The 23,689-nt window shown below is 44.0% G+C and overlaps 1 protein-coding gene and 1 long non-coding RNA gene across 4 annotated transcripts in view; both read right to left on the minus strand.

Annotated features, from left to right (window-relative positions):
• Positions 1-2,494: 2,494 nt before the first annotated feature.
• Positions 2,495-23,689, minus strand: part of LOC141917713 (zinc finger protein 462-like) — a 158,096-nt gene continuing 136,901 nt past the window's right edge. For all 3 annotated transcript variants that reach the window (XM_074811110.1, XM_074811111.1, XM_074811109.1), the window contains 4 exons: positions 22,246-22,469; positions 15,867-15,993; positions 3,874-3,988; positions 2,495-2,732 (listed from right to left, as the gene is read on the minus strand). In XM_074811110.1, coding sequence (XP_074667211.1) covers positions 2,531-2,732; positions 3,874-3,988; positions 15,867-15,993; positions 22,246-22,469 — 668 coding nt within the window. In that variant the 3' untranslated portion in view covers positions 2,495-2,530. The remainder of the gene's footprint in view (positions 2,733-3,873; positions 3,989-15,866; positions 15,994-22,245; positions 22,470-23,689) is intronic.
• Positions 11,678-13,288, minus strand: LOC141917862 (uncharacterized). The gene is made up of 3 exons (XR_012621482.1): positions 13,187-13,288; positions 11,802-11,833; positions 11,678-11,698 (listed from the first exon to the last, which is right to left on the minus strand). It is a non-coding gene; the product is annotated as an uncharacterized LOC141917862 (long non-coding RNA).

The following is a 23,689-nucleotide window of genomic DNA, read 5'->3' on the forward strand; positions in this document are numbered from 1 at the left end:
TGGCTGACCATGTTTCGTTCTTGTCATTGCCTCCCTTATCATGTCAGTCAGGTTTGTGTCCCTGGATGTTCGTGTTTATGGCTTCCTCCTTGTCTTATTATTCCTTTTTGCATTGAAAAGGTCCTTGACCCCTAAAGGAGCAGATGCTCTCTCCTTACACATACCCTTACAGTTTTTATTAATTTCCTTTTTTTTTTTTTAAAATAACAAACCTTTCAGCACAACACTTCAGCATTCCCCTCCTGTTCCCCATCAGAAATCAGTAATTTAAAAGTCAGGGAATAGCAAGTGCTGAAGCCAACAGTTTAGCATTTTGCTATTTATTTCCTTCTGCCAAACTCTGAAAATTCCTTTGTATAAATTAAACAATGAAAAAAATGTTATTTTCAATTCTATATCATTACAGTCAACATAACAATGCATCTAAAATGTGTGTCCACAAAATATTAGGTATACATTTTTAAGAAAAGGGAAAAAAAAAAGACTTCCTAGGCTTGTTAAAAGGATAATGGTCCCATATTTTTATTAACAGGTTAGCAAAACAAAATTCAATGGATTACATTATTTACATGTTATTTGAAAAATAAAGTAGTGATAAAAGCATGTCACAATTGTTTCATTGTTTTTCATTTTTTTGGTAACTATTACAAACACTCAATCCAGGTATGAAACTTTTTAAAGACATTTGAAATGAGGCCAATTAAAAAACAAATACAGGCACAAAATTTATACTTTTCCCTCCAGTGTGTTTTCTACATGATGCTCCCTCCCTCCTCCAAAAAGAGCAACTCCCCCCAAACAAAACCAAAAAATCCTGCAAATCCACAACTGACGAATCTTTAAATGCAGAACATCATGCTTCTCAAATAGCACTAATTCAACAAATGCAGTTTTTGTCATCAATTTTATTTGAAGCTATCTAGGGCAACATTTCCTCAGCAGCTTCTTTATCCCCCCCCCCCCCCCCCCCAACAAACAAACAAAAAAAACCCAAGACAAAGACACATGCGTTTCTAAAACTAGGTTTTAGTCAAGTATTTCCTACTTTTTGGAAAGAAATTCTTTGTTCAAAATCAGAACATACCATGGGTACCAGATCCTGTATTCCTTATTCAGGCAAAATTGCTGTTGAGTAGGATTTCCACCAAAGAAAAAGTGCAGGATCAGCCACGAGGTATGTAGATTCCTATTCATTCTATACTGCTCCCCTCATGCTAAAAGCTAGGGAGTAGGGGGAAAAATTAGCAACTACAGACTCAGTGTAGTGTGTAACTATTTCACTTCTGCTTGAAAAAAGATGCAAGAACTGACATCATTCTCTCCCACTAGACCAAAACAAAAAAAGCACGCACACCCACCCCACAGACTGGGGGGGGGAAGAAGAGATGACACCAATCTTGACAGAAAGTACTGGTGCGAGATGAATAGATGCTCATTTAAAAACTGACAAGAGTAATTATGAGGACCAATGTGTTTGGCCCATAAGCTGCATAGCTGTGCTGTTAGTTTGGTTCTTTAGTTAAAAAAACCTTAATTTTTTAAAATGCTAAACACAGAAATAAAAAGTTTTATATTCACAGGAATTCTTTTCCCTGACCCCTTCCCCTTTGGAAAAAAATAACACCACCACTCATTTTGCATGAGAAAGTTAATTGTGTCATTTTTGCAACAGTTCAAGCTGATAGGAAATAAACATATGGCAAACAAAACCACACAGTCAGTCACATGAAATTTATCAAATACTAAAATTATAGTTGACTACTAACAAACAGCTTACCTGGAATAAAGGATGGCAATTCACAAACCATTATCTAGAAATTAAAGACTCTCTCTCTTTTTAATTCTTTTATTTAGTAAAATAATTAAAAAAAAATCACAGTATTTTAAGACACAGTAGGATTTTAAGCAGAATTTGCTTTCCTTTCTTTAAAACTTTGTTTCTTCCTCTTTTCACCACCTTGCCCAGCAGTCTCTCTACTTCAATCATGACAACAGGCAGTACTAACAAATGCAGAGATGTCCCTTTGTTAATTTTGAGGTATTAGGAAACAGGTGGCTGTTTTAAGCAAAGCAGTTTCTGTCTTGTTTTTGTTTTCTTTTCTAAAGCAGTTGCATTCAGTCTGGAAAATCATAATGTATTGAAATTAGAAAAACACACCAAAATTTGCATGTTGAAAAGTTACATCACCCCCCAACCATGCTCATTATGCTTCTGTTTGCAAACAATACAAGTCTCCACTGCAAAGCACACTGTGTAATGTAAAGACACAGGGAGCTGTTTCATTAGTCCAATATGAATGTAACTTCCCATTGTCAAGATCTAGAAGAAAAGATGCAGTGATATAATGGAACCACTTATTCCATCATTTAAATAACTTTAATATACACACACTCACATAGGTACCAGTGCTTTGAAAATAGATCATTCATTCCTAAAAGCAGCTTTGTTTCTTCCTTCTGCCCACCCCAACTGCCCATCCCTTCCCAGTCACCACTGTTCAAGTAAGTTGATTAAAATCACACCAAATTTTTATTCATTTTTGGCCTCTGAGGTCTCTTGGAGAGGTTTGTCAGCAGCTACAACACTGACTGTAGTTTCACTGTTGTGGGACAAGTCCAGCACCATTTTCTCAGTGCTTTCCTTTTCTTCTACTGTCAGTGTATTAACAGTCTTTTCTGTGTTCTTCAGTTTTCTGTCCTCTCTGGTCCCTTGCTTACTTTTATTCAGAGCCCTGAAAATCCAAGCAGCAGAAAATGGAAACCTTTACAATCCAAACATGCTTTGGATACAAGGAAATAGGGAGAATACTTCTCCCAAACAGTTAACAAACTAATAAATCTTATTAAAACTTGCAATATTTCAAGTAGTTTTATCTAAACAGACAAGAAATAATACTTTCTCTTACCCTTTATCCTTCCACAGCCTAGCTACAATATTACATTCAAATGTCTTTCAGATGCCAGTAATCCTGGCTGAGATCTCCTCTTTGAAGAAACTCTAGTTATTGAACAGATCTTTGTCAAGAGAAGGAAAATTAATGTTCCAGAGATGCCTATTATTTCACAGCATGGACTGATATTTATGAGCATGAAGAAAAGAACTTTGCTATTAACTTCACCATGTGCTTTTTGGGGAGAGAGCACGCTTATTAAGATTTTCCTTCACTTGAAGCCCTTAACACTTCTCTGTATGTAATTCTTTGCACTGGAACTCCAAGTTTAGTTGCAAGCATGATAAAGAGCAGTAATAAGGAAGAGAAAAAGCCAAAAGAAACCCAGATTCCATATAATTTGCTGACATTTCAATGTTGCTCTACTGGCAAGCAAACATCAACAACAGACTCAAGTAATGTTACTTCTGGACCAACAAACTGGTATTCACCTTGAAATGAAGTTTAAGCTTTAGGATCATAGTAAAGAACATTTATGCGCTACATGTGGATTTGATAACACTAGATTTTAACTCCCAAACAGAGGGAATTTCTGAAACGGTCTGTATTCCGGAAACCCTTGGCCATCTATAGATAAAAGTTTCTTTCAGTTTGAGGTCTGATCAAGACCTGAAACTGGAAGGGTGTTTGGACATATGGAGATATTCAGGTACAGGTTTAAAAACAACAGTTACCTTGTATTTCTGGCTTCCTGGACAGAAGCATCTAGTTGAGTAAATACACCTGATAATTGCATCCAACAATGTTTGTGTTAGACAGAGTTCTTCCCTTGTTAGAATAATCTGTCATATCTCTGTGTTTGCTTTCATTACAGGTTCTTTTTTTGGGGGGGGGGGGGGGAAGGGAGGAATGGGTGGGGATATGCACAGAGATCAACTGTTACATTTGGCTGTTATGAAAAGGAATCTGCAAACCAACTTACATGCCATGCCTCAGCACATGTCGTTCCCACTCAGAGCCGTCTGTAAATGATCGGCCACAGAACTCACATGGAAAGCGCTTCTCAGGAGCTGAACTGTCAGGATACATCATGGACTCTGTGAGAGAACAAAATTATCTGCACATTCATGAGCATCAGGGCAAGAAAGGACCTTTATGATTATACTCTGATCTTCCCTGCTGCCCTTCAGGGAGAAAAAAAATATCCCAAAGAAGCAAAAGATTTTCCTTTAAAAAAGTAGGTATTTCTGAAATTGTCCTCCCTATCCTAAAAATGCAAGGTGTGAAAATTTTATAACTACCACTATGAGAAAAAGTCCATTAACTACAATATGGAAATGGAGGGCGTGTGTGGGACTTTCAAAATAATGGAATGCTTCCCACTTAGACACCTACATGAACAGCCAAGATTTTCTATTAATACCTAAAAGTAAACTGAGATTCTCTGAAGTGACCAGGATTTCAAGAAGCTACAGAGCCATCCTGAAGTCACAACATACATTGCAGCTGAAAAATCTCATCCTCCATATTAAGTAAGTCTGTTATATCTATTTGCAGAGATGTTTTATTGCTCCTTGTATTTGAACAAGGCTTTATATACTGAGCATGATGCCATATGGTATGAAATACCCCTGTGGTCAGTTTGGGTCAGCTGCCCTGGCTGTGGCCCCTCCCAGCTTCCTGTGCGCCCTGCCTCCTCGCTGGTGGGGTGGTGTGATGTCCTGGTTTTGGCCAGGATAGAGTTAACTTTCCTTGGGCTGGGAGGGAGAACAGCTGGATGGCCGGACCCGGATCGGTCATTGGAGTTTTCCATATCATGTGACGTTATGCTCAGTATATAAAGGAGGTGTGTGATCTCTCATTTCTGCTTCCAGTCGGCGCAGCAGGATCTTTGGGCAGGCTGCATACCGGTCTCCGGGTGGTGAGCTACCGCATTGTGTATTACCCATTTGGACTTCCTATTGTTACTGTTGTGTTGTTACATCACTAAACTGTTTTTTTTTTAATTCAACCAACGAATTCTCCTTTTTTTGTCCCTCCCCTATTTCACCGGGGAGGGCGGAAAAAGTAAGCAACTGGCTGTATGGTGATTGGCTACCGGCTGAGTTCACACCACAACAGTCATTTTGGCACCCAACGTGGGGCCCAAGGGTTGAGATAATGACAGATCGGGTCATAATCTTGATTGCTTGGCTCCTTAATATTTTATCACCTCATTTGCCATATGTATTTTCCATGCTGTTGCTCACCATCCGTGAGAGTTGGGTTAAGATTTTGTTTTTGCTATACTATATAATGCTGATCTATGACACAATGCAGTCATCGGTCCTGGGGCTATTTACAATTGTGTTTGAGGATTTCAGGAATTTCAAATATCCTTGGAATATTGACATTAACATGGTCATCTTATTGCTAGGAGCCAGTGTGTTCCTGCATGTGGTTAAGGCTTTGTTCAGCCTGTTCAACCTGTTCAGTTGTTAAGCAACTATTTAAGAGTATCACCTGGAGATCTACTCCAAGGTTGGAGAATTATGAGTGGCTGGGGGTGTGGAGTAGCATGGGCAAGTACCTAGAACAGTGGGCACCTTCGGTGTATTGGAACTTCACTCCTGAACAGGTGCAGAATCCAGAAGAACTAGTAAATATTTGGAAAAAGTATGTTGTCACCCTGGTAATTCCAGAGAGGCACAGCTTACTGCAACATGCTGGGGCCTGGTCCATGCCTACTGAGTGCTATTAAACACTATACAGTACCCTCAAAAGGAAGAGAAGGGCTCTGGATCTAGTAACAAGACAACAGACTTTGCAACCACTCCAAAGTCCACAACAGAATCTGCAACCACTACAACCCCGACAACAGGCACTTCAGCTGAACCAGAGGACCAACCCATGATGGTGTCAGTTGCTCCCATACGCAAACTCCTTAGATAAGCCTGAAAGAGGTGGACTGAGTGAAACCAGGTGTTTCTCATCAAGTACAAGGACCGCTGATCACCGGCCATTGTATAAGCCCAATACTTTGTGGCTCTCTTGTATTGCTAATGACTTTGCGACTTCGCCATTGAACTGATAAGAGGTGAACATTTCTGCCCCAGAAGCCTGATGAAGTCAGCAAAAACCTGTGGAACAGAAGAAAAACTAAAGGTGGGCAGATATGCTAATCAGCTGATAAGACAAACTTAAAAAGCAACTGAGAACTTTGCTCAGTGTGCACCCACCACCGAAGAAGAGCAACGGGACGCTGCTAGATCCATGTGCACCCACTATCAAAGAACTGAAGACTGAGGATCAACAGGACACCACTGGATCCATGGTGGTGACTATTCTTGTGACTCTATTCCGCATGCTTGCTTGATTTCTGTCTTTTCCTTCCATTCTGTCCTATCGCAACCACTCTTCACTTTTAATAATAAAAACTGGTTTGGGTGTATGGCATTTCACCTCGTTTCTGTCTTAATCTCACTCTTGGGATCATATCGAAACCTCCTCCGACACTGGATCAGGATACCACCTGCACGGACTAGGATATCGGCTATTAGGAGCAGTTGTTTCCCTACTCGAGAGAACCGGTACACACCACGGGGAAACCTGTGGCATTGCCTGCATGACCATGGAGAAGCATGAAGAAATGGGATGGAAAACCTACCTACCTCCTAGAAGAGTGGGTACGTGAGTTGGAAGGAAGAACAACTACAAAAAGGGGTTCTTTTAGGAGAAATGCCACTCCAGTTTCCAGTAATCAGTTACCAAAACAGAGCAGAAAGGTCGACTTTGCTCATGATCCTATGAGAAGAACTTCTGACTTGTATTCACAAGGAGTGATCAAGATGAGGCTGAAACCCATGCACACCACACTAAGCCATTCATCGATAGCGGGTATTATGACCAACATTAGAGGGGCCCTGCCTCCAGCCAGGCGGAGGACAGGGACAATCGAGTTTATTGGCCTGTGTGGATTTGGCCTGGCACATCTGACCCCCAGCAGTATAAGGCTCTAGTGGAGACTGGTGCTCAATGCACCCTAATACCGTCGGATTTTAAAGGGGCAGAACCCATTTGTATTTCAGGGGTGACAGGGGGGTCTCAACAGTTGACTGTATTGGAGGCCGAGGTGAGCCTAAGTGGAAAAGAGTGGGAAAAACACCCCATTGTGACTGGCCCAGACGTTCCATGTATTCTTGGTATAGATTATCTCAGGAGAGGGTATTTTAAGGACCCAAGAGGGTATTGGTGGGCTTTTGGTGTAGCTGCCTTGGAAACAGAAGGAATTAAACAGCTGTCTGTGTTGTCTGGTCTATCGGAGGATCCTTCTGTTGTGAGATTGCTGAGGGTCGAAGAACAACGGTGCCAATTGCCACCACAACAGTGCACCGACGGCAATATCACACCAATTGAGACTCTGTAATCCCTATCCATAAACTGATTCGTCAGCTAGAGAGCCAAGGAGTCATCAGCAAGATGCTCACCCCCTTTAACAGCCCCATATGGGCAGTGAGAAAGTCTAATGGAGAGTGGAGATTGACAGTGGACTATCGTGGCCTGAATGAAGTCACGCCACCGCTGAGTGCTGCCGTGCCAGACATGTTAGAACTTCAGTATGAACTAGAGTCGAAGGCAGCCAAGTGGTACGCCACGATTGATATTGCCAATGCATTTTTCTCCATCCCTCTGGCAGCAGAATGCAGGCCACAGTTTGCTTTCACGTGGAGGGGTGTCCAATACACCTGGAATCGACTGCCCCAGGGGTGGAAACACAGCCCCACCATTTGCCATGGACTGATCCAGGCTGCACTGGAACAGGGTGAAGCCCCGGAACATTTACAGTACATTGATGATATCATTGTATGGGGTAATACAGCAGAAGAAGTTTTTGAGAAAGGGGAGAAAATAATCCAAATCCTTCTGAGGGCTAGCTTTGCCATAAAGCATGGTAAGGTCAAGGGACCTGCACAGGAGATTCAGTTTTTAGGAGTAAAATGGCAAGATGGACGTCGTCAGATTCCAATGGAGGTGATTAATAAAATAACAGATATGTCCCTACCGAATAACAAAAAGGAAACGCAAGCTTTCTTGGGTGTTGTGGGTTTCTGGAGACTGCACATTCCAAATTACAGTCAGATTGTCAGCCCTCTCTATCAAGTGACCCGGAAAAAGAATGATTGTATATGGGGCCAAGAGCAATGACAAGCTTTTGAACAAATTAAGCAGGCAATAGTTCATGCAGTAGCCCTCAGGCCAGTTCGGACAGGACAAGATGTTAAAAATGTGCTCTATGCTGCAGCCAGGAAGAATTGCCCTACCTGGAGTCTCTGGCAGAGAGCACCAGGGGAGACTCGGGGTCAACCCCTGGGGTTTTGGAGTCGGGGATACAGAGGATCAGAAGACCGCTATACTCCGACCGAAAAGGAGATACTGGCAGCATATGAAGGGGTTCGAGCTGCTTCAGAGGTGATCGGGACTGAAGCACAGCTCCTCCTGGCTCCCCGACTGCCAGTGCTGGGCTGGATGTTCAAAGGGAGGGTCCCCTCTACACACCATGCAACTGATGCCACGTGGAGTAAATGGGTCGCATTAATCACACAACGGGCTTGAATAGGAAGCCCCAGCCGTCCGGGAATATTGGACGTGATCACAAATTGGCCAGAAAGCAAAGATTTTGGAATGGCACCAGAGGAAGAGGTAGCACGTGCTGAAGAGGCCCCACCATATAATAAACTACCGGATAATGAGAAGCGATATGCCCTGTTTACTGACGGGTCCTGTCGCATTGTGGGGAAACATCGAAGGTGGAAAGCAGCTGTGTGGAGCCCCACATGACGGGTCGCAGAAGCTGCTGAAGGAGAAGGTGAATCGAGTCAGTTCGCAGAGGTGAAAGCCATCCAGCTGGCCTTGGGTATCGCTGAGCGAGAAAAGTGGCCAGTGCTCTACCTCTGTACTGACTCATGGATGGTGGCAAATGAGCTGTGGGGGTGGTTACAGCAGTGGAAACGGAGCAACTGGCAGCACAGAGGCAAACCCATCTGGGCTGCTGAATTATGGCAAGAGATTGCTGCTCGGGTAGAGAATCTGGTTGTGAAAGTACGCCATGTAGATGGTCATGTACCCAATAGTCAGGCCACTGAAGAACATCAGAACAACCAACAGGCGCATCAGGCTGCTAAGATCAAGGTGGCTCAAGTAGATCTGGACTGGCAACATAAGGGTGAACGATTTCTGGCTCGCTGGGCCCATGACTCCTCAGGCCATCAGGGAAGAGATGCAACATATAGATGGGCTCGTGACCGAGGGGTGGACTTAACCATGGCTGCTATTGCACAGGTAATCCATGAATGTGAGACATGTGCTACGATCAAGCAAGCCAAACAGTTAAAGCCTGTTTGGTATGGAGGACGATGGTCAAAATATAAATATGGGGAGGCTTTGCAGATTGATTATATCACACTCCCACAAACTCGGCATGGCAAACACTATGTGCTTACAGTGGTGGAAGCAGCCACCGGATGGTTGGAAACTTATGCCATGCCCCATGCCACTGCCCAGAACACCATTTTAGGCCTTGAGGAGAAAGTCTTATGGTGGCATGGCACGCCAGAAAGGATTGAGTCAGATAATGGGACACATTTCCGAAACAACCTCATAGACACCTGGGCCACAGAACATGGCATTGAGTGGATATATCACATTCCCTACCATGCACCAGCCTCTGGGAAAACTGAGCAGTACAATGGATTGCTGAAAACTACACTGAGAGCAATGGGTGGTGGAACTTTCAAACACTGGGACGTGCATTTAGCAGAAGCCACCTGGTTAGTCAATACCAGAGGATCTGCCAAGCAAGCTGGCCCTGCTCGATCAAACCTACTACGTACTGTAGATGAGGATAAAGCCCCCATAGTGCGCATTAAAAATATGCTTGGAAAGACCATCTGGGTTACTCCTGCCTCGGGTAAAGGTAAACCCATGCGTGGGATTACCTTTGCCCAATGACCTGGGTGCACTTGATGGGTAATGCAGAAGGACGGAGAAGTCCGATGTGTGCCTCAAGGTGATTTGATTTTAGGTGAAAATAGCCAATGAATCCAACTGTCAGATAACCCCGTTATTGCAATTGGTGCCTTGCAACATTCCCATGCCACATCCAAAGCCTCCTGCTCCACCGACTGAGTCAACTCCACCTCATTCCTCCAGCCTTAAAGACTGTCATGACAGATAGAACCCGAAGTTATGGACTAAATGAACTCAGTAGACATTTTGGAAGGATGGCCCATAGACTAAGGGAATGATATCTGTGAGACCCAGGAAAGGGGTGGTGATTCCTTAGGATGTGTTTGGAACCTGAGCATAATGACAATGGTATGGAATAAGGGGTGGAGACTGTCCTGGTTTTGGCCAGGATAGAGTTAACTTTCCTTGGGCTGGGAGGGAGAACAGCTGGATGGCCGGACCCGGATCGGTCATTGGAGTTTTCCATATCATGTGACGTTATGCTCAGTATATAAAGGAGGTGTGTGATCTCTCATTTCTGCTTCCAGTCGGCGCAGCAGGATCTTTGGGCAGGCTGCATACCGGTCTCCGGGTGGTGAGCTACCGCATTGTGTATTACCCATTTGGACTTCCTATTGTTACTGTTGTGTTGTTACTAAACTGTTTTTTTTTTTTTAATTCAACCTACGAATTCTCCTTTTTTTGTCCCTCCCCTATTTCACCGGGGAGGGGGGAAAAAGTAAGCGACTGGCTGTATGGTGATTGGCTACCGGCTGAGTTCACACCACAACATGTGAGGAGCTGAAAACTCCTTAAGTGTAAATGCTGCTTAGCAACAACTAAAACATCAGTGTGTTATCAACATTATTCTCATCCTAAATTCAAATCACAGCACCGTACTAGCTACTAGGAAGAAAATTAACTCTATCCCAGCTGAAATCAGGACAGATGTTTTCAAGACCGGACTGGATAAAGTCTCTGAGTAACCTGTTCTGACGTCAGCTGCCCCTGCTTTGAGCAGGACGTTGGACTAGAGTCCTCCTTTCTTCACTCTCAAATTTACTCCATTAGCGATCAAGCTATAAACTCAGAAGTGTCCATGTGCTCAGTTTTCTTCTCCATATATTAAATTTTGTAAAGGTATTTTTGCTACATGGTTCCCACTGGTTGCCCTTTAATAAAGTTCTAGATGGAATGGTTCTTTACACTTTTTTTTTTAAATCCCTTCCATCTAGAAGAAAAAAACTTATTTCATATTTCTTGGCATCAGTGATTTACTATGTGGTTAAGCAACAACAAAGCAAGGTCCCCTCCTGATATGAGCAACAGGAAGTAAGTCAGTGCCATGGATTCCACTTACATCTGGATCTGACTCCTACAGTTAATACCATATACATGGTCCAAATTTATAAATACTACTGAAACACATTACCCTTGTACCATGACTAATCCAACACGTATGGAGAGTACAGATTTTGGAGGTGACAGCTGCTCTTCTGTACAAGAACAAATCCAGAGTACAGTAGATAATAGGTAATTTATTCTAGGACTGTGCAGACATAATAGAGCCTATTTTGCTCAAATGAATAGGAAGAATTTATACTTATAATTCCCATTAACAAGCACTACCCTAATAATTCTGCTGTTCATTCTGAATACATTATATGTTCCCACCTACTTCCCCATGAGTCCCTTATTAGTTTGGTTTCTTGGACTGTGAATTCAGACTGCTCCCAGAAAGAGTAATCAGGCAGTGCACTTACCTGGGGTCTGCAAAAGAGGGGCAACATATTGCATAGACACCTGACTTGCCTTTGATTTTCCTGCATTACACACACAAACACACATGCATACTTATTTTTATCTACTGAAGAAAAAACAGCAAAGAAAAAGATTCAGGTTTCCCTGGCCAAAGGGGTATCTCACACCACATGATGTCATGCTCAGCGATAAAAGGTCTGGGAAGAAGAAGAAAAGGGGGGACATTCAGAGTTATGGTATTTTGTCTTCCAAAGTTACTGCTATGCATGATGGAGTCCTGCTTTCCTGGAGATAGCTGAACATCTGCTGATGGGAAGTAGTGAATGAATTCCTTGTTTTGCTTTTCTTGCATGTGCAGCTTTTGCTTTCCCTGGTAAACTGTCTTTATCCCAACCCACAATTTTTCTCACTTTTACCCTTCTGATTGTCTACCCTAACCCACTGCAGAGAGAACAAGCGAGCAGCGGTGTGGGGTTTGGCTGTCCACTGGGGTTCACAGAATCACAGAATCATCTAGGTTGGAAAAGACCTTGTAGATCATCCAGTCCAACCATTAACCTAACATTGACCATTCTCAACTACACCATATCCTTAAGCACCATGTCAACCCGACCCTTAAACACCTCCAGGGATGAGGACTCCACCACTGCCCTGAGCAACCCATTCCAACACCTAACAACCCGTTCTGTAAAGAAATGCTTCCTAATATCCAGTCTAAACCTTCCCTGGCGCAACTTGAGGCCATTCCCTCTTGTCCTATCGCTTGTTACTTGGTTAAAGAGACTCATCCCCAGCTCTCTGCAGCCTCCTTTCAGGTAGTTGTAGAGGACGATGAGGTCTCCCCTCAGCCTCCTCTTCTCCAGACTAAACAACCCCAGTTCCCTCAGCCGCTCCTCGTACGACCTGTGCTCCAGACCCTTCACCAGCTTCGTTGCCTTTCTCTGGACACGCTCGAGTCATTCAATGGCCTTTTTGTAGTGAGGGGCCCAAAACTGAACACAGGAATCGAGGTGCGGCCTCACCAGTGCCGAGTACAGGGGCAAGATCCCTTCCCTGTCCCTGCTGGCCACGCTATTTCTGATACAGGCCAGGATGCCATTGGCCTTCCTGGCCACCTGGACACACTGCTGGCTCCTGTTCAGCCGGCTGTCAATCAACTCCCCCAGGTCCCTCTCTGACTGGCAGCTCTCCAGCCACTCCTCCCCAAGCCTGTAGCGCTGCTGGGGGTTGTTGTGGCTGAAGTGCAGCACCTGGCATTTGGCCTTATTGAAACTCCTACAGTTGGCCTCAGCCCATCGCTCCAGCCTGTCCAGGTCTCTCTGCAGAGCCTCCCTACCCTCGAGCAGATCAACACTCCCACCCAACTTGGTGTCATCTGCAAACTTACTGAGGGTGCACTCGATCCGCTCGTCTAGATCATCAATAAAGATGTTAAACAGGAGTGGCCCCAAAACTGAGCCCTGGGGGACACCACTTGTGACCAGCTGCCAACTGGATTTAACTCCATTCACCACCACTCTTTGGGCCCGGCCATCCAGCCAGTTTTTTACCCAGCGAAGCGTGCGATCATCCAAGCCTCGAGCAGCCAGTTTTGCCAGGAGAATGCTGTGGGAAACGGTGTCAAAGGCCTTACTGAAGTCGAGGTAAACTACATCCACAGCCTTTCCCTCATCCAATAAGCAGGTCGCCCTGTTGTAGAAGGAGATCAGGTTTGTCAAGCAGGACCTGCCTTTCATAAACCCATGCTGACTGGTCATGGTCAGAACACCTTCTCAACTGACACAGCAGTTCAGCTCTGCTACGATGGTATGCCCAACTCCTCCTTCTCCAAGGAGGAACAATGATTCTTTGGTCCAGCATCCCAACAGCCCATTCTTTGCAAGGACATACAGACATAGCAGACATATAGCAGACATCAGTCTTTAAGCAGTCAATCTAGGCCACAGCTTGAGTCACAGGAAGAAATCATGGCTCTGCTGAAGTCATGGACTTCAGAGGGTTGAGCCAGCATTTCCTCCCAGATACTCAGAGACTGAAGATACACTCTAGGCAAATCCCACCTCCTGGTAACACCAGGTTAGACTAAAATTAGCAAAAGCATCCAAGTATTATAAGACATTACAGTTTGGTGCAGTTTGAAAGCTGTGACAACATTAGCTACTGCTACAGGCAATATCTACGAGCATCCTATTAGGATTTTTTTTTTAATTGGAAGCAGATTCTGAATATCAACTACAAGATAATGTTAACATGTGATGCTGCACCCAAGCCACGTAGCCATGTCTTCAGCACCTGTGTCAGTTGGACACTTGAAGACCACCACTATAAGGTGCAAGACACCATTTTACAAAAGATAAAGTTAATAGAATTTGGACTTTTATAAAGGTAGATGATATAAGGACTTTCCATATTTTTATCCACTCTAGTAAAAAAAAATTAAAAATTAGAACTGATATTACCTGAAAAGGAGAAAAATTAACAACTGTCACTTCTAAAGGGAATCTGGGAAAGAACAGCAGTGAAATACAATTTGGGAAATAAGCTTGATTTTTAGATCACTCATTTGAACAGTCAAATACAGATTTTTCAGCCAATCACAGATATTAAAGAAGACTGCAGGTGAAAAAATAAAATATAAATAAAATTGCTAAAACATTATACCCAGCTTAATGACTGATCACACAAAGCACAGTTATGTCTGTTTCTCCCTGCAAATTTAAATCTCAAACCTAGAAGGTGGTATTCTTACATTTTCATAAGTGTCAAGAATATTAAGTATCCTGAAGCCAATTTAAATTATTATCTTAATTTTATTTTTTTTCTCCCATGCTAGAGTTTATAGGAATTTATGAGGCTCAGCTGATTGTACCTTCTTTTTCTCCGTCTGGATACCACAGTTTCCAGGGTCATTTCAGCACCTGTGCTTATGTGTAGTGCTGATGTAATCCTCACAAAGACAGCATAAATCTTCATCCCTTTCTAGCTGCTGCATGTCTGCTATAGCTGCAAGTTAGGGGAAGCTGTTCCTTTAGTCAAAGCATTAGACATTCTTTCAGCTCTGAAGCTCTTAGGGTCACATCCCCCACTGAACTTCATGTTCTGTAAACTACTTGTGAATCTATCAATCTTAACTTTTACAGGTTTGAAAATACCTGGGGAGACATGTTTTCTTTCGTGAACAACTCTTGAATGAACATGAAATGAGTTTTGAATTGAAAACTGAAATTTCAGAAGGAAAAAGGTAAACATGGCAGCATGCTTTTAGTTATAAGTACGTAGAAACTTGGCAGCCTGCAGTCAGCACCAGGAGGTTGAATGACCCCTGGAATCTGATGATTAGGCATGACAAGGCTCACTGCATTTATTAGTTCAAATCAAGCTCCTTTTACTGTTGAACAAGAATTGCAATTGCATTTGAATGATGAAGTCACACACTATAGACCAGATTGTGAGAATACATGGAGTATTCCAGTCAGGACCAGATACCTGCACTAAAATTATTTTAATATTAAAAGAAAAAAAAAAAACCAAACACAAAACCACACAACCCCCCCTCACAGGCCAATTCACCGAGAACTACCTTTCTTTATCCCTATTCAGCTAACCATCTGAACAATAAACACATGAATAAGACTTACTGAACTCAGTAGGATTATTTATAGATGTGAATTTAGGCACAAATGTAAAGTACACAGTTGGAATGGTGATTTGGAGGTAAGGAACAGAACTACCCTGGCTTCAGAGTTGCTGACCAAAGTGATGGCAAAAGGGTCAAAGGAATGCTTTGTAAGCACTGGGCACAGTGGGCAGACAATAGCCCCAAAATAAGCTTGGCCACTGAACTAAAGCCCTCACTGGTATAATGTGGAGCAGCAAAGCTGTACATGGATTACGAACACAGAATAATCTGACAGCCCACTAAAATAATCCACTCATGTATTTTTCTAAGCCCTCATAGATGTTATCTTCAGAGTCAGATATGTTACAAGTATTTTCTCATAACATTTTTTTTTGAGCATGATTTGGTTTTCTTAAACAGAAATTCTGTCATAAGCATTAAAAACACAAAATTCCTCCAGGAAGTGTCTTGACAAAAGCTCCATTTTGCCCATACTGACAAGCTTTCATGACTTAAGGAATCTGCTGTTGAGTCAACAGTTGACCTTGCTTGATGGAACTAGCAGGGTCCACTACAGTATCCAGACTAAAAGAAAAAGCAACTATACTGACCTCTCTCTTGAGTCTTGTGGCTTAACTCTTTTTCTTCCTCATCACTGCTGGAGCTCTCTGCTTTTCCCTTCATTTGTTCCAGCTGATCCAAGTTAACCCGTCCAACCAGCTCAAAATTACGACTCACCTTAAGAGAAATGGTTTTGTCAACAATAAACACCATCATCAACTACTGAAAAAAACAACTGACCAACAAAGCTATAGGCTGAAATAGGAAATCTATCAGGCACCTAGTCAAATTAATACTTGTTTCCCTTCAAACAGAATTACATTCACTGTAAATGATTCTTCTTTCCTTTTTAATACTAAATTTCTCCATTTTGCTTCTCAAAATGATCCTATTATTTGAGAAGCTTCCCCATTTTGAGGTATTGAAAGTAAAAAATCCAAGCAATATTAAGCACTCTGTTGTATCCCCCCTTTCATGGGAATGTAAAACTGACAGGATCAAGCTTCACTATTGCACACCATCACTGCATAAAAAATCCTTTGTGAATGCTTCATGTGTGAAAAGATGGGACCTGAATGGCCACTTTGACAGACAGAACACAAGTCATCAACTATTCTTATGGACATTTGGGGGTGGGGGGCATGGAATAGGGGAATAGCTGCCCTGGTGTGGGTTCTCCATGGACTGGAGTCCCTTTGAGAGTATCTGCTCCTACTCCTCTGTTGCTTCCCCCCATTCCCTCCTCCTCTCAGTTTCCTCGTTCTCTCTGCATTCCCACCTACTTGCTGTCATTTTCTGCCTGTTTTAAAATATGTTTTCACAGAGGTGCCACCAGCTTCACTCATGGGCTCAGCTTTGGCCAGTGGTGGGTCCATTACTGAGTTGGCCGAAACCACCTCTGTCCAGCACAGGGCAGCCCCTGAACTCCCTCCACAGAGGCCACCCCTGCAGCCCCCCCATTTCCCTGCTACAAGAACCTTCCCACGTCTACCCAATACAAGCATATAACTTAACACCTGCCTGCAAAAGGTGTGCCCAGGTGGAGAACTTCCTGCATCAGGTGGCTGAGCTGCAGGAGGCGGTGAGAAGGCTGTGTAGCATCAGGGAGGCTGAGAAGGAGTTAGATAGCTGGTTCCACGCACAGTCTGCAGTGGACCCACAGCCCATGGACACACAGCCAAAAACTCCCCCACCGGCACACACGGAAGGGAGGGGGCCAATAATGCAGAAGAATGGAAGCTTGCAATGGCAAGGACCTGCAGGAGGAAGAGACTTCCCCCAAAGCCTGAGGTGCCCTTGCAGAACTGCTTCACTGCTCTTCAGACTGAAGAGGAAAGACCCATCATATCAGGAGGGACGCTGGAGCTGAGTAAAGCAGCCCAATCTGCTCCCCGTATAACAACCAGCACAACTAAGAAAAGGCAATGGGTGAAAAAAAGGTGACTCTCTTCCAAGAGGTACAGAGGCACCCATCTGCCGACCTGACACACTCTCTAGAGAGGTGTGCTGCTTACTGGGGCCTCGAATCAGGGATGTTGCCGAGAGACTGCTGAGCCTCGTACAGTCCACTGACTATTATCTGCTGCTGTTGCTTCACGTGGGCACCAGTGATCCAGCCAGGAGCAGTCTGAGGATGATCAAGAAGGCTTACAGAGCCCTGATAGTAGCAGTAAGGGAGTTTTTCATCCATGCTCCTGGTCAAAGAGAAGGGGTTTGAAAGGGCCAGTTGAATCTGGTGAATCAGCAATTCCTTATGGGACTGGTGCCACACCCAGGGGTTCGACTACTTAGACCATGGGACTCACTTTGAGAAACCTGGCCTACTGAGGGCTGATGGGGTCCATCTGTCAGAGAAAGGGACGAGCATCTTTGGTCATAGGCTTGTCAAGCTGGTGAAGAGGGCTTTAAACTAAAGTTGCCGGGGTAGGGAAAACTCAATCCATCCCACTCCTATCAGCTTGATGCCAGTGCCATCAATAGATGCCCAGAGCCTGGAGAGGGGTCACAAGGGCAGCAGAAGAGCACCTGAAGAGCAGCACAAAGGAATTCCAGCCAGTAAGTCAGCTTCAGAAGAATCACCCACTGTAGAACAAAATCAGGTTCAAGACCATCTAAGGAAACTCAAGGTACACAAGCCCATGGGACCTGATGAGATGCATCTGAGGGTCCTGAGGAAACTGGTGGATGAAGTGGCTAAGCTACTATCCATCATATTTGAGAAGTCGTGGCAGTCCGGCGAAGTTCCCACTGACTGGGAAAGGGGAAACATAACCCCCATTTTAAAAAAGGGTAAAGAGGAAGACCTGGGGAACTACAGGCCAGTCAGTCTCACCTCTGCGTCCGGCAAGATCATGGAGCGGATCCTCCTGGAAACTATGCTAGGGCACATGGAAAATAAGGAGGTGATTGGTGACATCCAACATGGCTTCACTAAGGGCAAATCCTGCCTGACAAATTTGGTGGCCTTCTACATCAGGGTTACAGTGTTGGTGGATAAGGGAAGAGCAACTGACATTATCTACCTGGACTTGTGCAAAGCATTTGACACTGTCCTGCACAACATCCTTGTCTCTAAATTGGAGAGACATGGATTTGACCAATGGACCACTCAGTGGATAAGGAATTGTCTGGATGGTCACACTCAAAGTTGCGGTCAACAGCTCGATATCCAAGTAGAGCACAGTGACGAGTGGCATTCCTCAGGGATTGGTGTTGGGACCAGTGCTCTTTAACATCTTTGTTGGTGACATGGACAGTGGGATTGAGTGCACCCTCAGCAAGTTCGCCAATGACACCAAGCTGTGTGTTGTGGCTGACACGCCATCCAGAGGGACCTGGACAGGCTTGAGAGGTGGGCCCGTGCAAACATCATGAAGTTCAACAAGGTTGAGTGCAAGGTCCTGCACATCGTTTGAGGCAATCCCAAGCACAAATACAGGCTGGGCGATGAGTGGTTCAAGAGCAGCCCTGTGGAGAAGGACTTGGGGGTACTAGTGGATAAAAAAACTGACTATGAGCCAGCAGTGTGCGCTTGCAGCCCAGAGAGACAACCAATGCAACCAGGGCTGCATCAAGAGAAGTGTGGCCAGCAGGTCAAGGGACATGATTCTCCCCCTCTACTCTGCTCTCATGAGACCCCACCTGCAGTACTGCGTTCAGCTCTGGGGCCCCCAACATAAGAAGGACATAGACCTGCTCGAGCAGGTCCAGAGGAGTCCACAAAGATGATCAGGGGGCTAGAGCACCTCCCTTATGAGGACAGGTTGAGAGAGGTGGGGTTGTTCAGCCTAGAGAAGAGAAGGCTCTTATAGCCTTCCAGTACTTAAAGGGGAACTACAGGAAAGATGGCGAGGGACTCTATCAGGGAGTGTAGTGATAGGATGAGGGTAATGGTTCTAAACTGAAAGAGGGCAGATTGAGATTAGATGTAAGGAAGAAATTCTTCACTGTGAGGGTGGTGAGACACTGGAACAGGTTGCCCAGAGAGGCTGTGGCTGCCCCCTCCCTGGAAGGGTTCAAGGCCAGGTTGGATGGGGCTTTGAGCAACCTGGTCTAGTGGAAGGTGTCCCTGCCCATGGCAGAGGGGTTGGAACTTGATGATCTTTAAGGTCCCTTCCAACCCAAACCATTCTGTGATGATTCTATGATTCTAAGACAGTAGATATTGTGGGAAGAGATCAGGAGCTGCCCTGTACCAGAGACAATTCTAGTCACAACGGACCCACGACTGGCTAAAGCTGAGCCAGTCAGCGAAGCCAGTGGTGCCTCTACGATAACATATTTAAGAAAGTGTAAAATACTGTATGGCATTGTGAGGAGTGAGGAAAAAAAGTGTGAGAAACAACCCTGCAGACACCAAGGCTAGAGAAGAAGGAGGGGAGGAGGTGCTCCAGGTACCAGAGCAGAGATTCCCCTGCAGCCCATGGAGAGGACCACACCGGAGCAGGTGGATATTTCCTGAAGGAACTGTGGCCCATGGAGAGCCCATGCAGAATCAGGTTCTCCTGACAGGAACTGCAACCTGTGGAGACAAGCCATGCTGGAGCAGTGTGTGAAGGACCATGTGCCCTGTGGGAGGGACCCTACGCTGGAGCTGAGGAAAAGTGTGAGGAGGAAGAGGCAGAGAGGAACCATTATGAAATGACTGCAACCCCCATTCCCCATATCCCCTGTGCCACTTGGGGTGGGGGGAGAAGGTAGATGAGTTGGGAAGGAAGGAGTAAAGTTGATCTTGGGAAAAATAGACTGGGGTGTGGGGGGAAGGTGTTTAAGGATTTTTGTCTTTGTTTCTCACCATCCAACTCTATTTTAATTGTCAATAAATTAACTTAATTTTCCCCAAGTCAAGTCTGTTTTGCCCCAACAGTAATTGGTAAGTGATCGCCCTATCTTTATCTTGACCCATGAGCTTTTTCATATTTTCTTGCTGTACTTGTTTTGGCTGAGACAGAATTAATTTTCTTCATAGTAGCTTGTATGGGGCTATGTTTTGGATTTGTGCTGAGAAGTGTTGATAATACAGGGATGTTTTAGCTATTGCTGAGTGATGCTTATGCAGAGTCAAGGCCTTTTCTGATTCTCATGCTGCCCCACCAGCAAATAGGCTGGGGGTGCACAAGAAGTTGGGAGGGGACACAGCCGGGACAGCTGACCCCAACTGACCAAAGAGATATTCCAGACCATATGACGTTGTGCCCAGCAATAAAAGCTTTGAGAAGAAGAAAGAAGGGGAGGACGTTCAGAATTATGGTGACTGTCTTCCCAAGTAACCATTACGCATGATGGAGCCCTGCTTTCCTGGAGATGGCTGAACACCTGCCTGCCGATGGGAAGTGGTGAATGAATTCCTTGTTTTGCTTTGCTTGCATTTGCAGCTTTTGCTTTCCCTATTAAACTGTCTTTATCTCAACCCATGAGTTTTCTCACTTTTACCCTTCTGATTCTCCCCCGCATCCCACTGGAGGGGGAGTGAACAAATGGCTGTGTGGGGTTTAGCTGCCCACTGGGGTTCACCCACAACACTCACCCTGTCCTGTTTGAAGAGGGGGACTCTTCCTGCCAGCCAAGATCAACCCACTACACAGTGGCATATCAGCAAAAAGCAAACTACCCTAAGTACAGCAGTGTGTTAGTATCATGTTCCTGAAACTGACAGCTGTGTTAAGGTGCTCTGACTTAATAAGTTACCTATTAGATTTAAGCAAAGAAGGCCATATGCATGGCACTTACTGTGACTCAGCTCATGCGCAGAAACTCTTTAAGATGTATGCCAATCATGCACCTGAGCCCAGAGAGTAGGCACAAATTAGCCAGATAACATTTAGAAATGATTAAAGAAAGATATGGGGAAAATAACCCTTACTACTGGGAGTAATCACTTCAGGCTTTTATTGGAGAGAAGGGAGACCCAAGTAGAGGAAAAATCTTCCAAGCCTGATGCACTCAGAGGGGTGGGGAATAGTGCTTCTTGGATCTCCTAGGACCCTTTCTGTGGTCACTAGAAAATGTGCAACATCTCAGATGCCAGTTAAACTGCAGAAAGATTCTCAAGTAGCAATAAAGGGAGACAAGCATGTCAAGCCAATGTAAGTTCATGGTGTTCATTTTTAAAATGCAGTCAGTTTTGCTGGTACTTTTGACACTCATTTTGTCAATTTTTTGGGGGAGGGGGCTGAAATGTTGTTCAGTCAACAAAGTGTGAACAAGTTTTTAATGAGAATCAGGCAGCTCAGCTCCTGATAGTTGGATTCAATGAGTTCCCTCCCCACAAACTGACAAAAAAAACCCTTCTGTAAACATGCCTCAGTTCTAGAATTTTGCTACTTTCACAGCAACAGAGCTGAGAACTACAGAAATCCAAAGCAGACAGAAGTCTGTGAAAAGCTTTCTAGTGACTTCTCCAAGTACAGATCAGGTCTGCACTCAGAAGGTTCCACACAAACACCAAAGCAGCCTTAACTTAAGCAGTAAATATAACAAGCTTCTATCTTTCCCTTGTTAAACGTAAACTGGAATGTACTGACTTGTGTTATTAAAATATGCATGGCATATAACTTTGCCCAAGTTGCCAGAACAATCTTATGCTTTAGAAGCGCCTGTGTCTTAAGAGTGTCTGAATCACACAGCCTTAATGTTGTTTCATAACTTTAAAAAAAAATCTCACAATATATACAAATGTTTTTTCCAGGTAATCATTCTCTACATTCAATAGTCAGTGAATTCTGGTCAATCCCAACAGCTTTAGCAACCCACAATCTTGAATTTCTGAAAAAATACAGAACTTGAGAGAAACTGAAGTCCAGCACAGGAGCCTTCTCCAAATTTTGGAAAAAAAATGCAGGTTGGCTATTCAGAGTGGACATGCAAATAAACTAGATATAGCATTTGCAAGAAGTAGATTGTTGCAAATTAAAGCCCTTTTAATGTCACCTTGTGCTCATCTCGAAGATGAGTGTCCAGCTCCTCTGTGTGTTTGGTCTCATAGTAGCAGAGTTGACATTTGTAAGGTTTTAGTTCATTGTGCTTCTCTATGTGTTGCTGCAAACTCTCATCGCTGGAGCAGGTAAAGGTACACTTATCACAGCGGAAAACAACTCCCTGCAAGTATTTTGACAGTTTGGAACGGCAAACTTCAATGGGAACAACCCGCTCTTCTGTGGGGAGAGAGGAATGTTTATTAAGTTTTAAGAAATAAAAACCATCAGGCAATGTGTCAACAGCTTATAACATACCACCCATGCAAGAAACAGGATCTGCTATTTGTGTATGCAATCCATCCACCGAGCTAAAACTGGACCAACAAAGAAATACAAGAAAATTCCCTTTCTATACAGACAGAGTTAATCCTACATGACTACAAATGCAGGTACCCTTGCAAATGTAACCACTCATTAGGTGAACAGGATGGGAAGAAGAGATTTGGGGCAGATAAGAGTGTTGGGGCAGATTTGTGACAGAGTAGCAGAGCCTAGGAATATAAAAGCAGACATAAATCAGTCAGAACAAGCTCCATTCTGGTTCAATACATGACAGAAGCCAGTAAAAGGTGCTAGAACTGTAATAAACAGGGAACATGTAGGGTGATTCTGATGATCAGAGCTGGTATTCTCACCATCACATTTAATGCTACTCACTGTGGAAGTGAGAGGTTGTGTGCAGTAGTATCTTCTCCTGAAGGTGGTTGTGCAGAGATCAGCCAGGGGCAGAAACTTTTAGTACACCCTCAGCCTCAATAGTTAAATTCAAAATCCACACATACTTAATTTCATGCTTCCCACAATTCTGATTATGCTACAAGCATAAATGCTCTGAGTTATTAAACTCTCTACTTCCTTCCTCTCATGCAAAACACACACTTTTAATAGGGCAGCACAATTAATTTCAGTCTTTCTATAGAGCCAGAATCCTGATGTGTGCAACATTCATCCACTGTAGTTCTCTGAGCTGTGCATGCAGGGGAAATCCCAAATTTGACCTTTCAGCAGAGGGTCACCAGAAGATCTTCACTACAGCTTTTGTTACTCAACTGTCCTTTTGAAGTAGAACACTAGTGCTATTATCCCTTATGGACTGCAGATTAAAGGAAAAGTTTGATCTTCCTTATGAAGATCATCATTAATGATATCTTAAAACAAACAAATAAACAAAAATAATCCCAGGCCTGATTCTTAGAGGGTAAACATGAAGGGTAGGGGACTTGTGTGCATTGACACATCTCTCATAATTTCTGTAGGGAGGCAAGAGCTACAGAATTCATCCATTTGTCTTTGGCCAATGCATAACCCCCACTGCTCATGAGCCTAATTTTCCACAGCCCATCTAAATATTCCATCCTCCTCAGTTTGTTCTCTTCCCTGTCCTTCCCTTTTTTTGA

The sequence above is a fragment of the Strix aluco genome, chromosome W (assembly GCF_031877795.1).
Source record: "Strix aluco isolate bStrAlu1 chromosome W, bStrAlu1.hap1, whole genome shotgun sequence".
Classification (NCBI taxonomy): domain Eukaryota; kingdom Metazoa; phylum Chordata; class Aves; order Strigiformes; family Strigidae; genus Strix; species Strix aluco.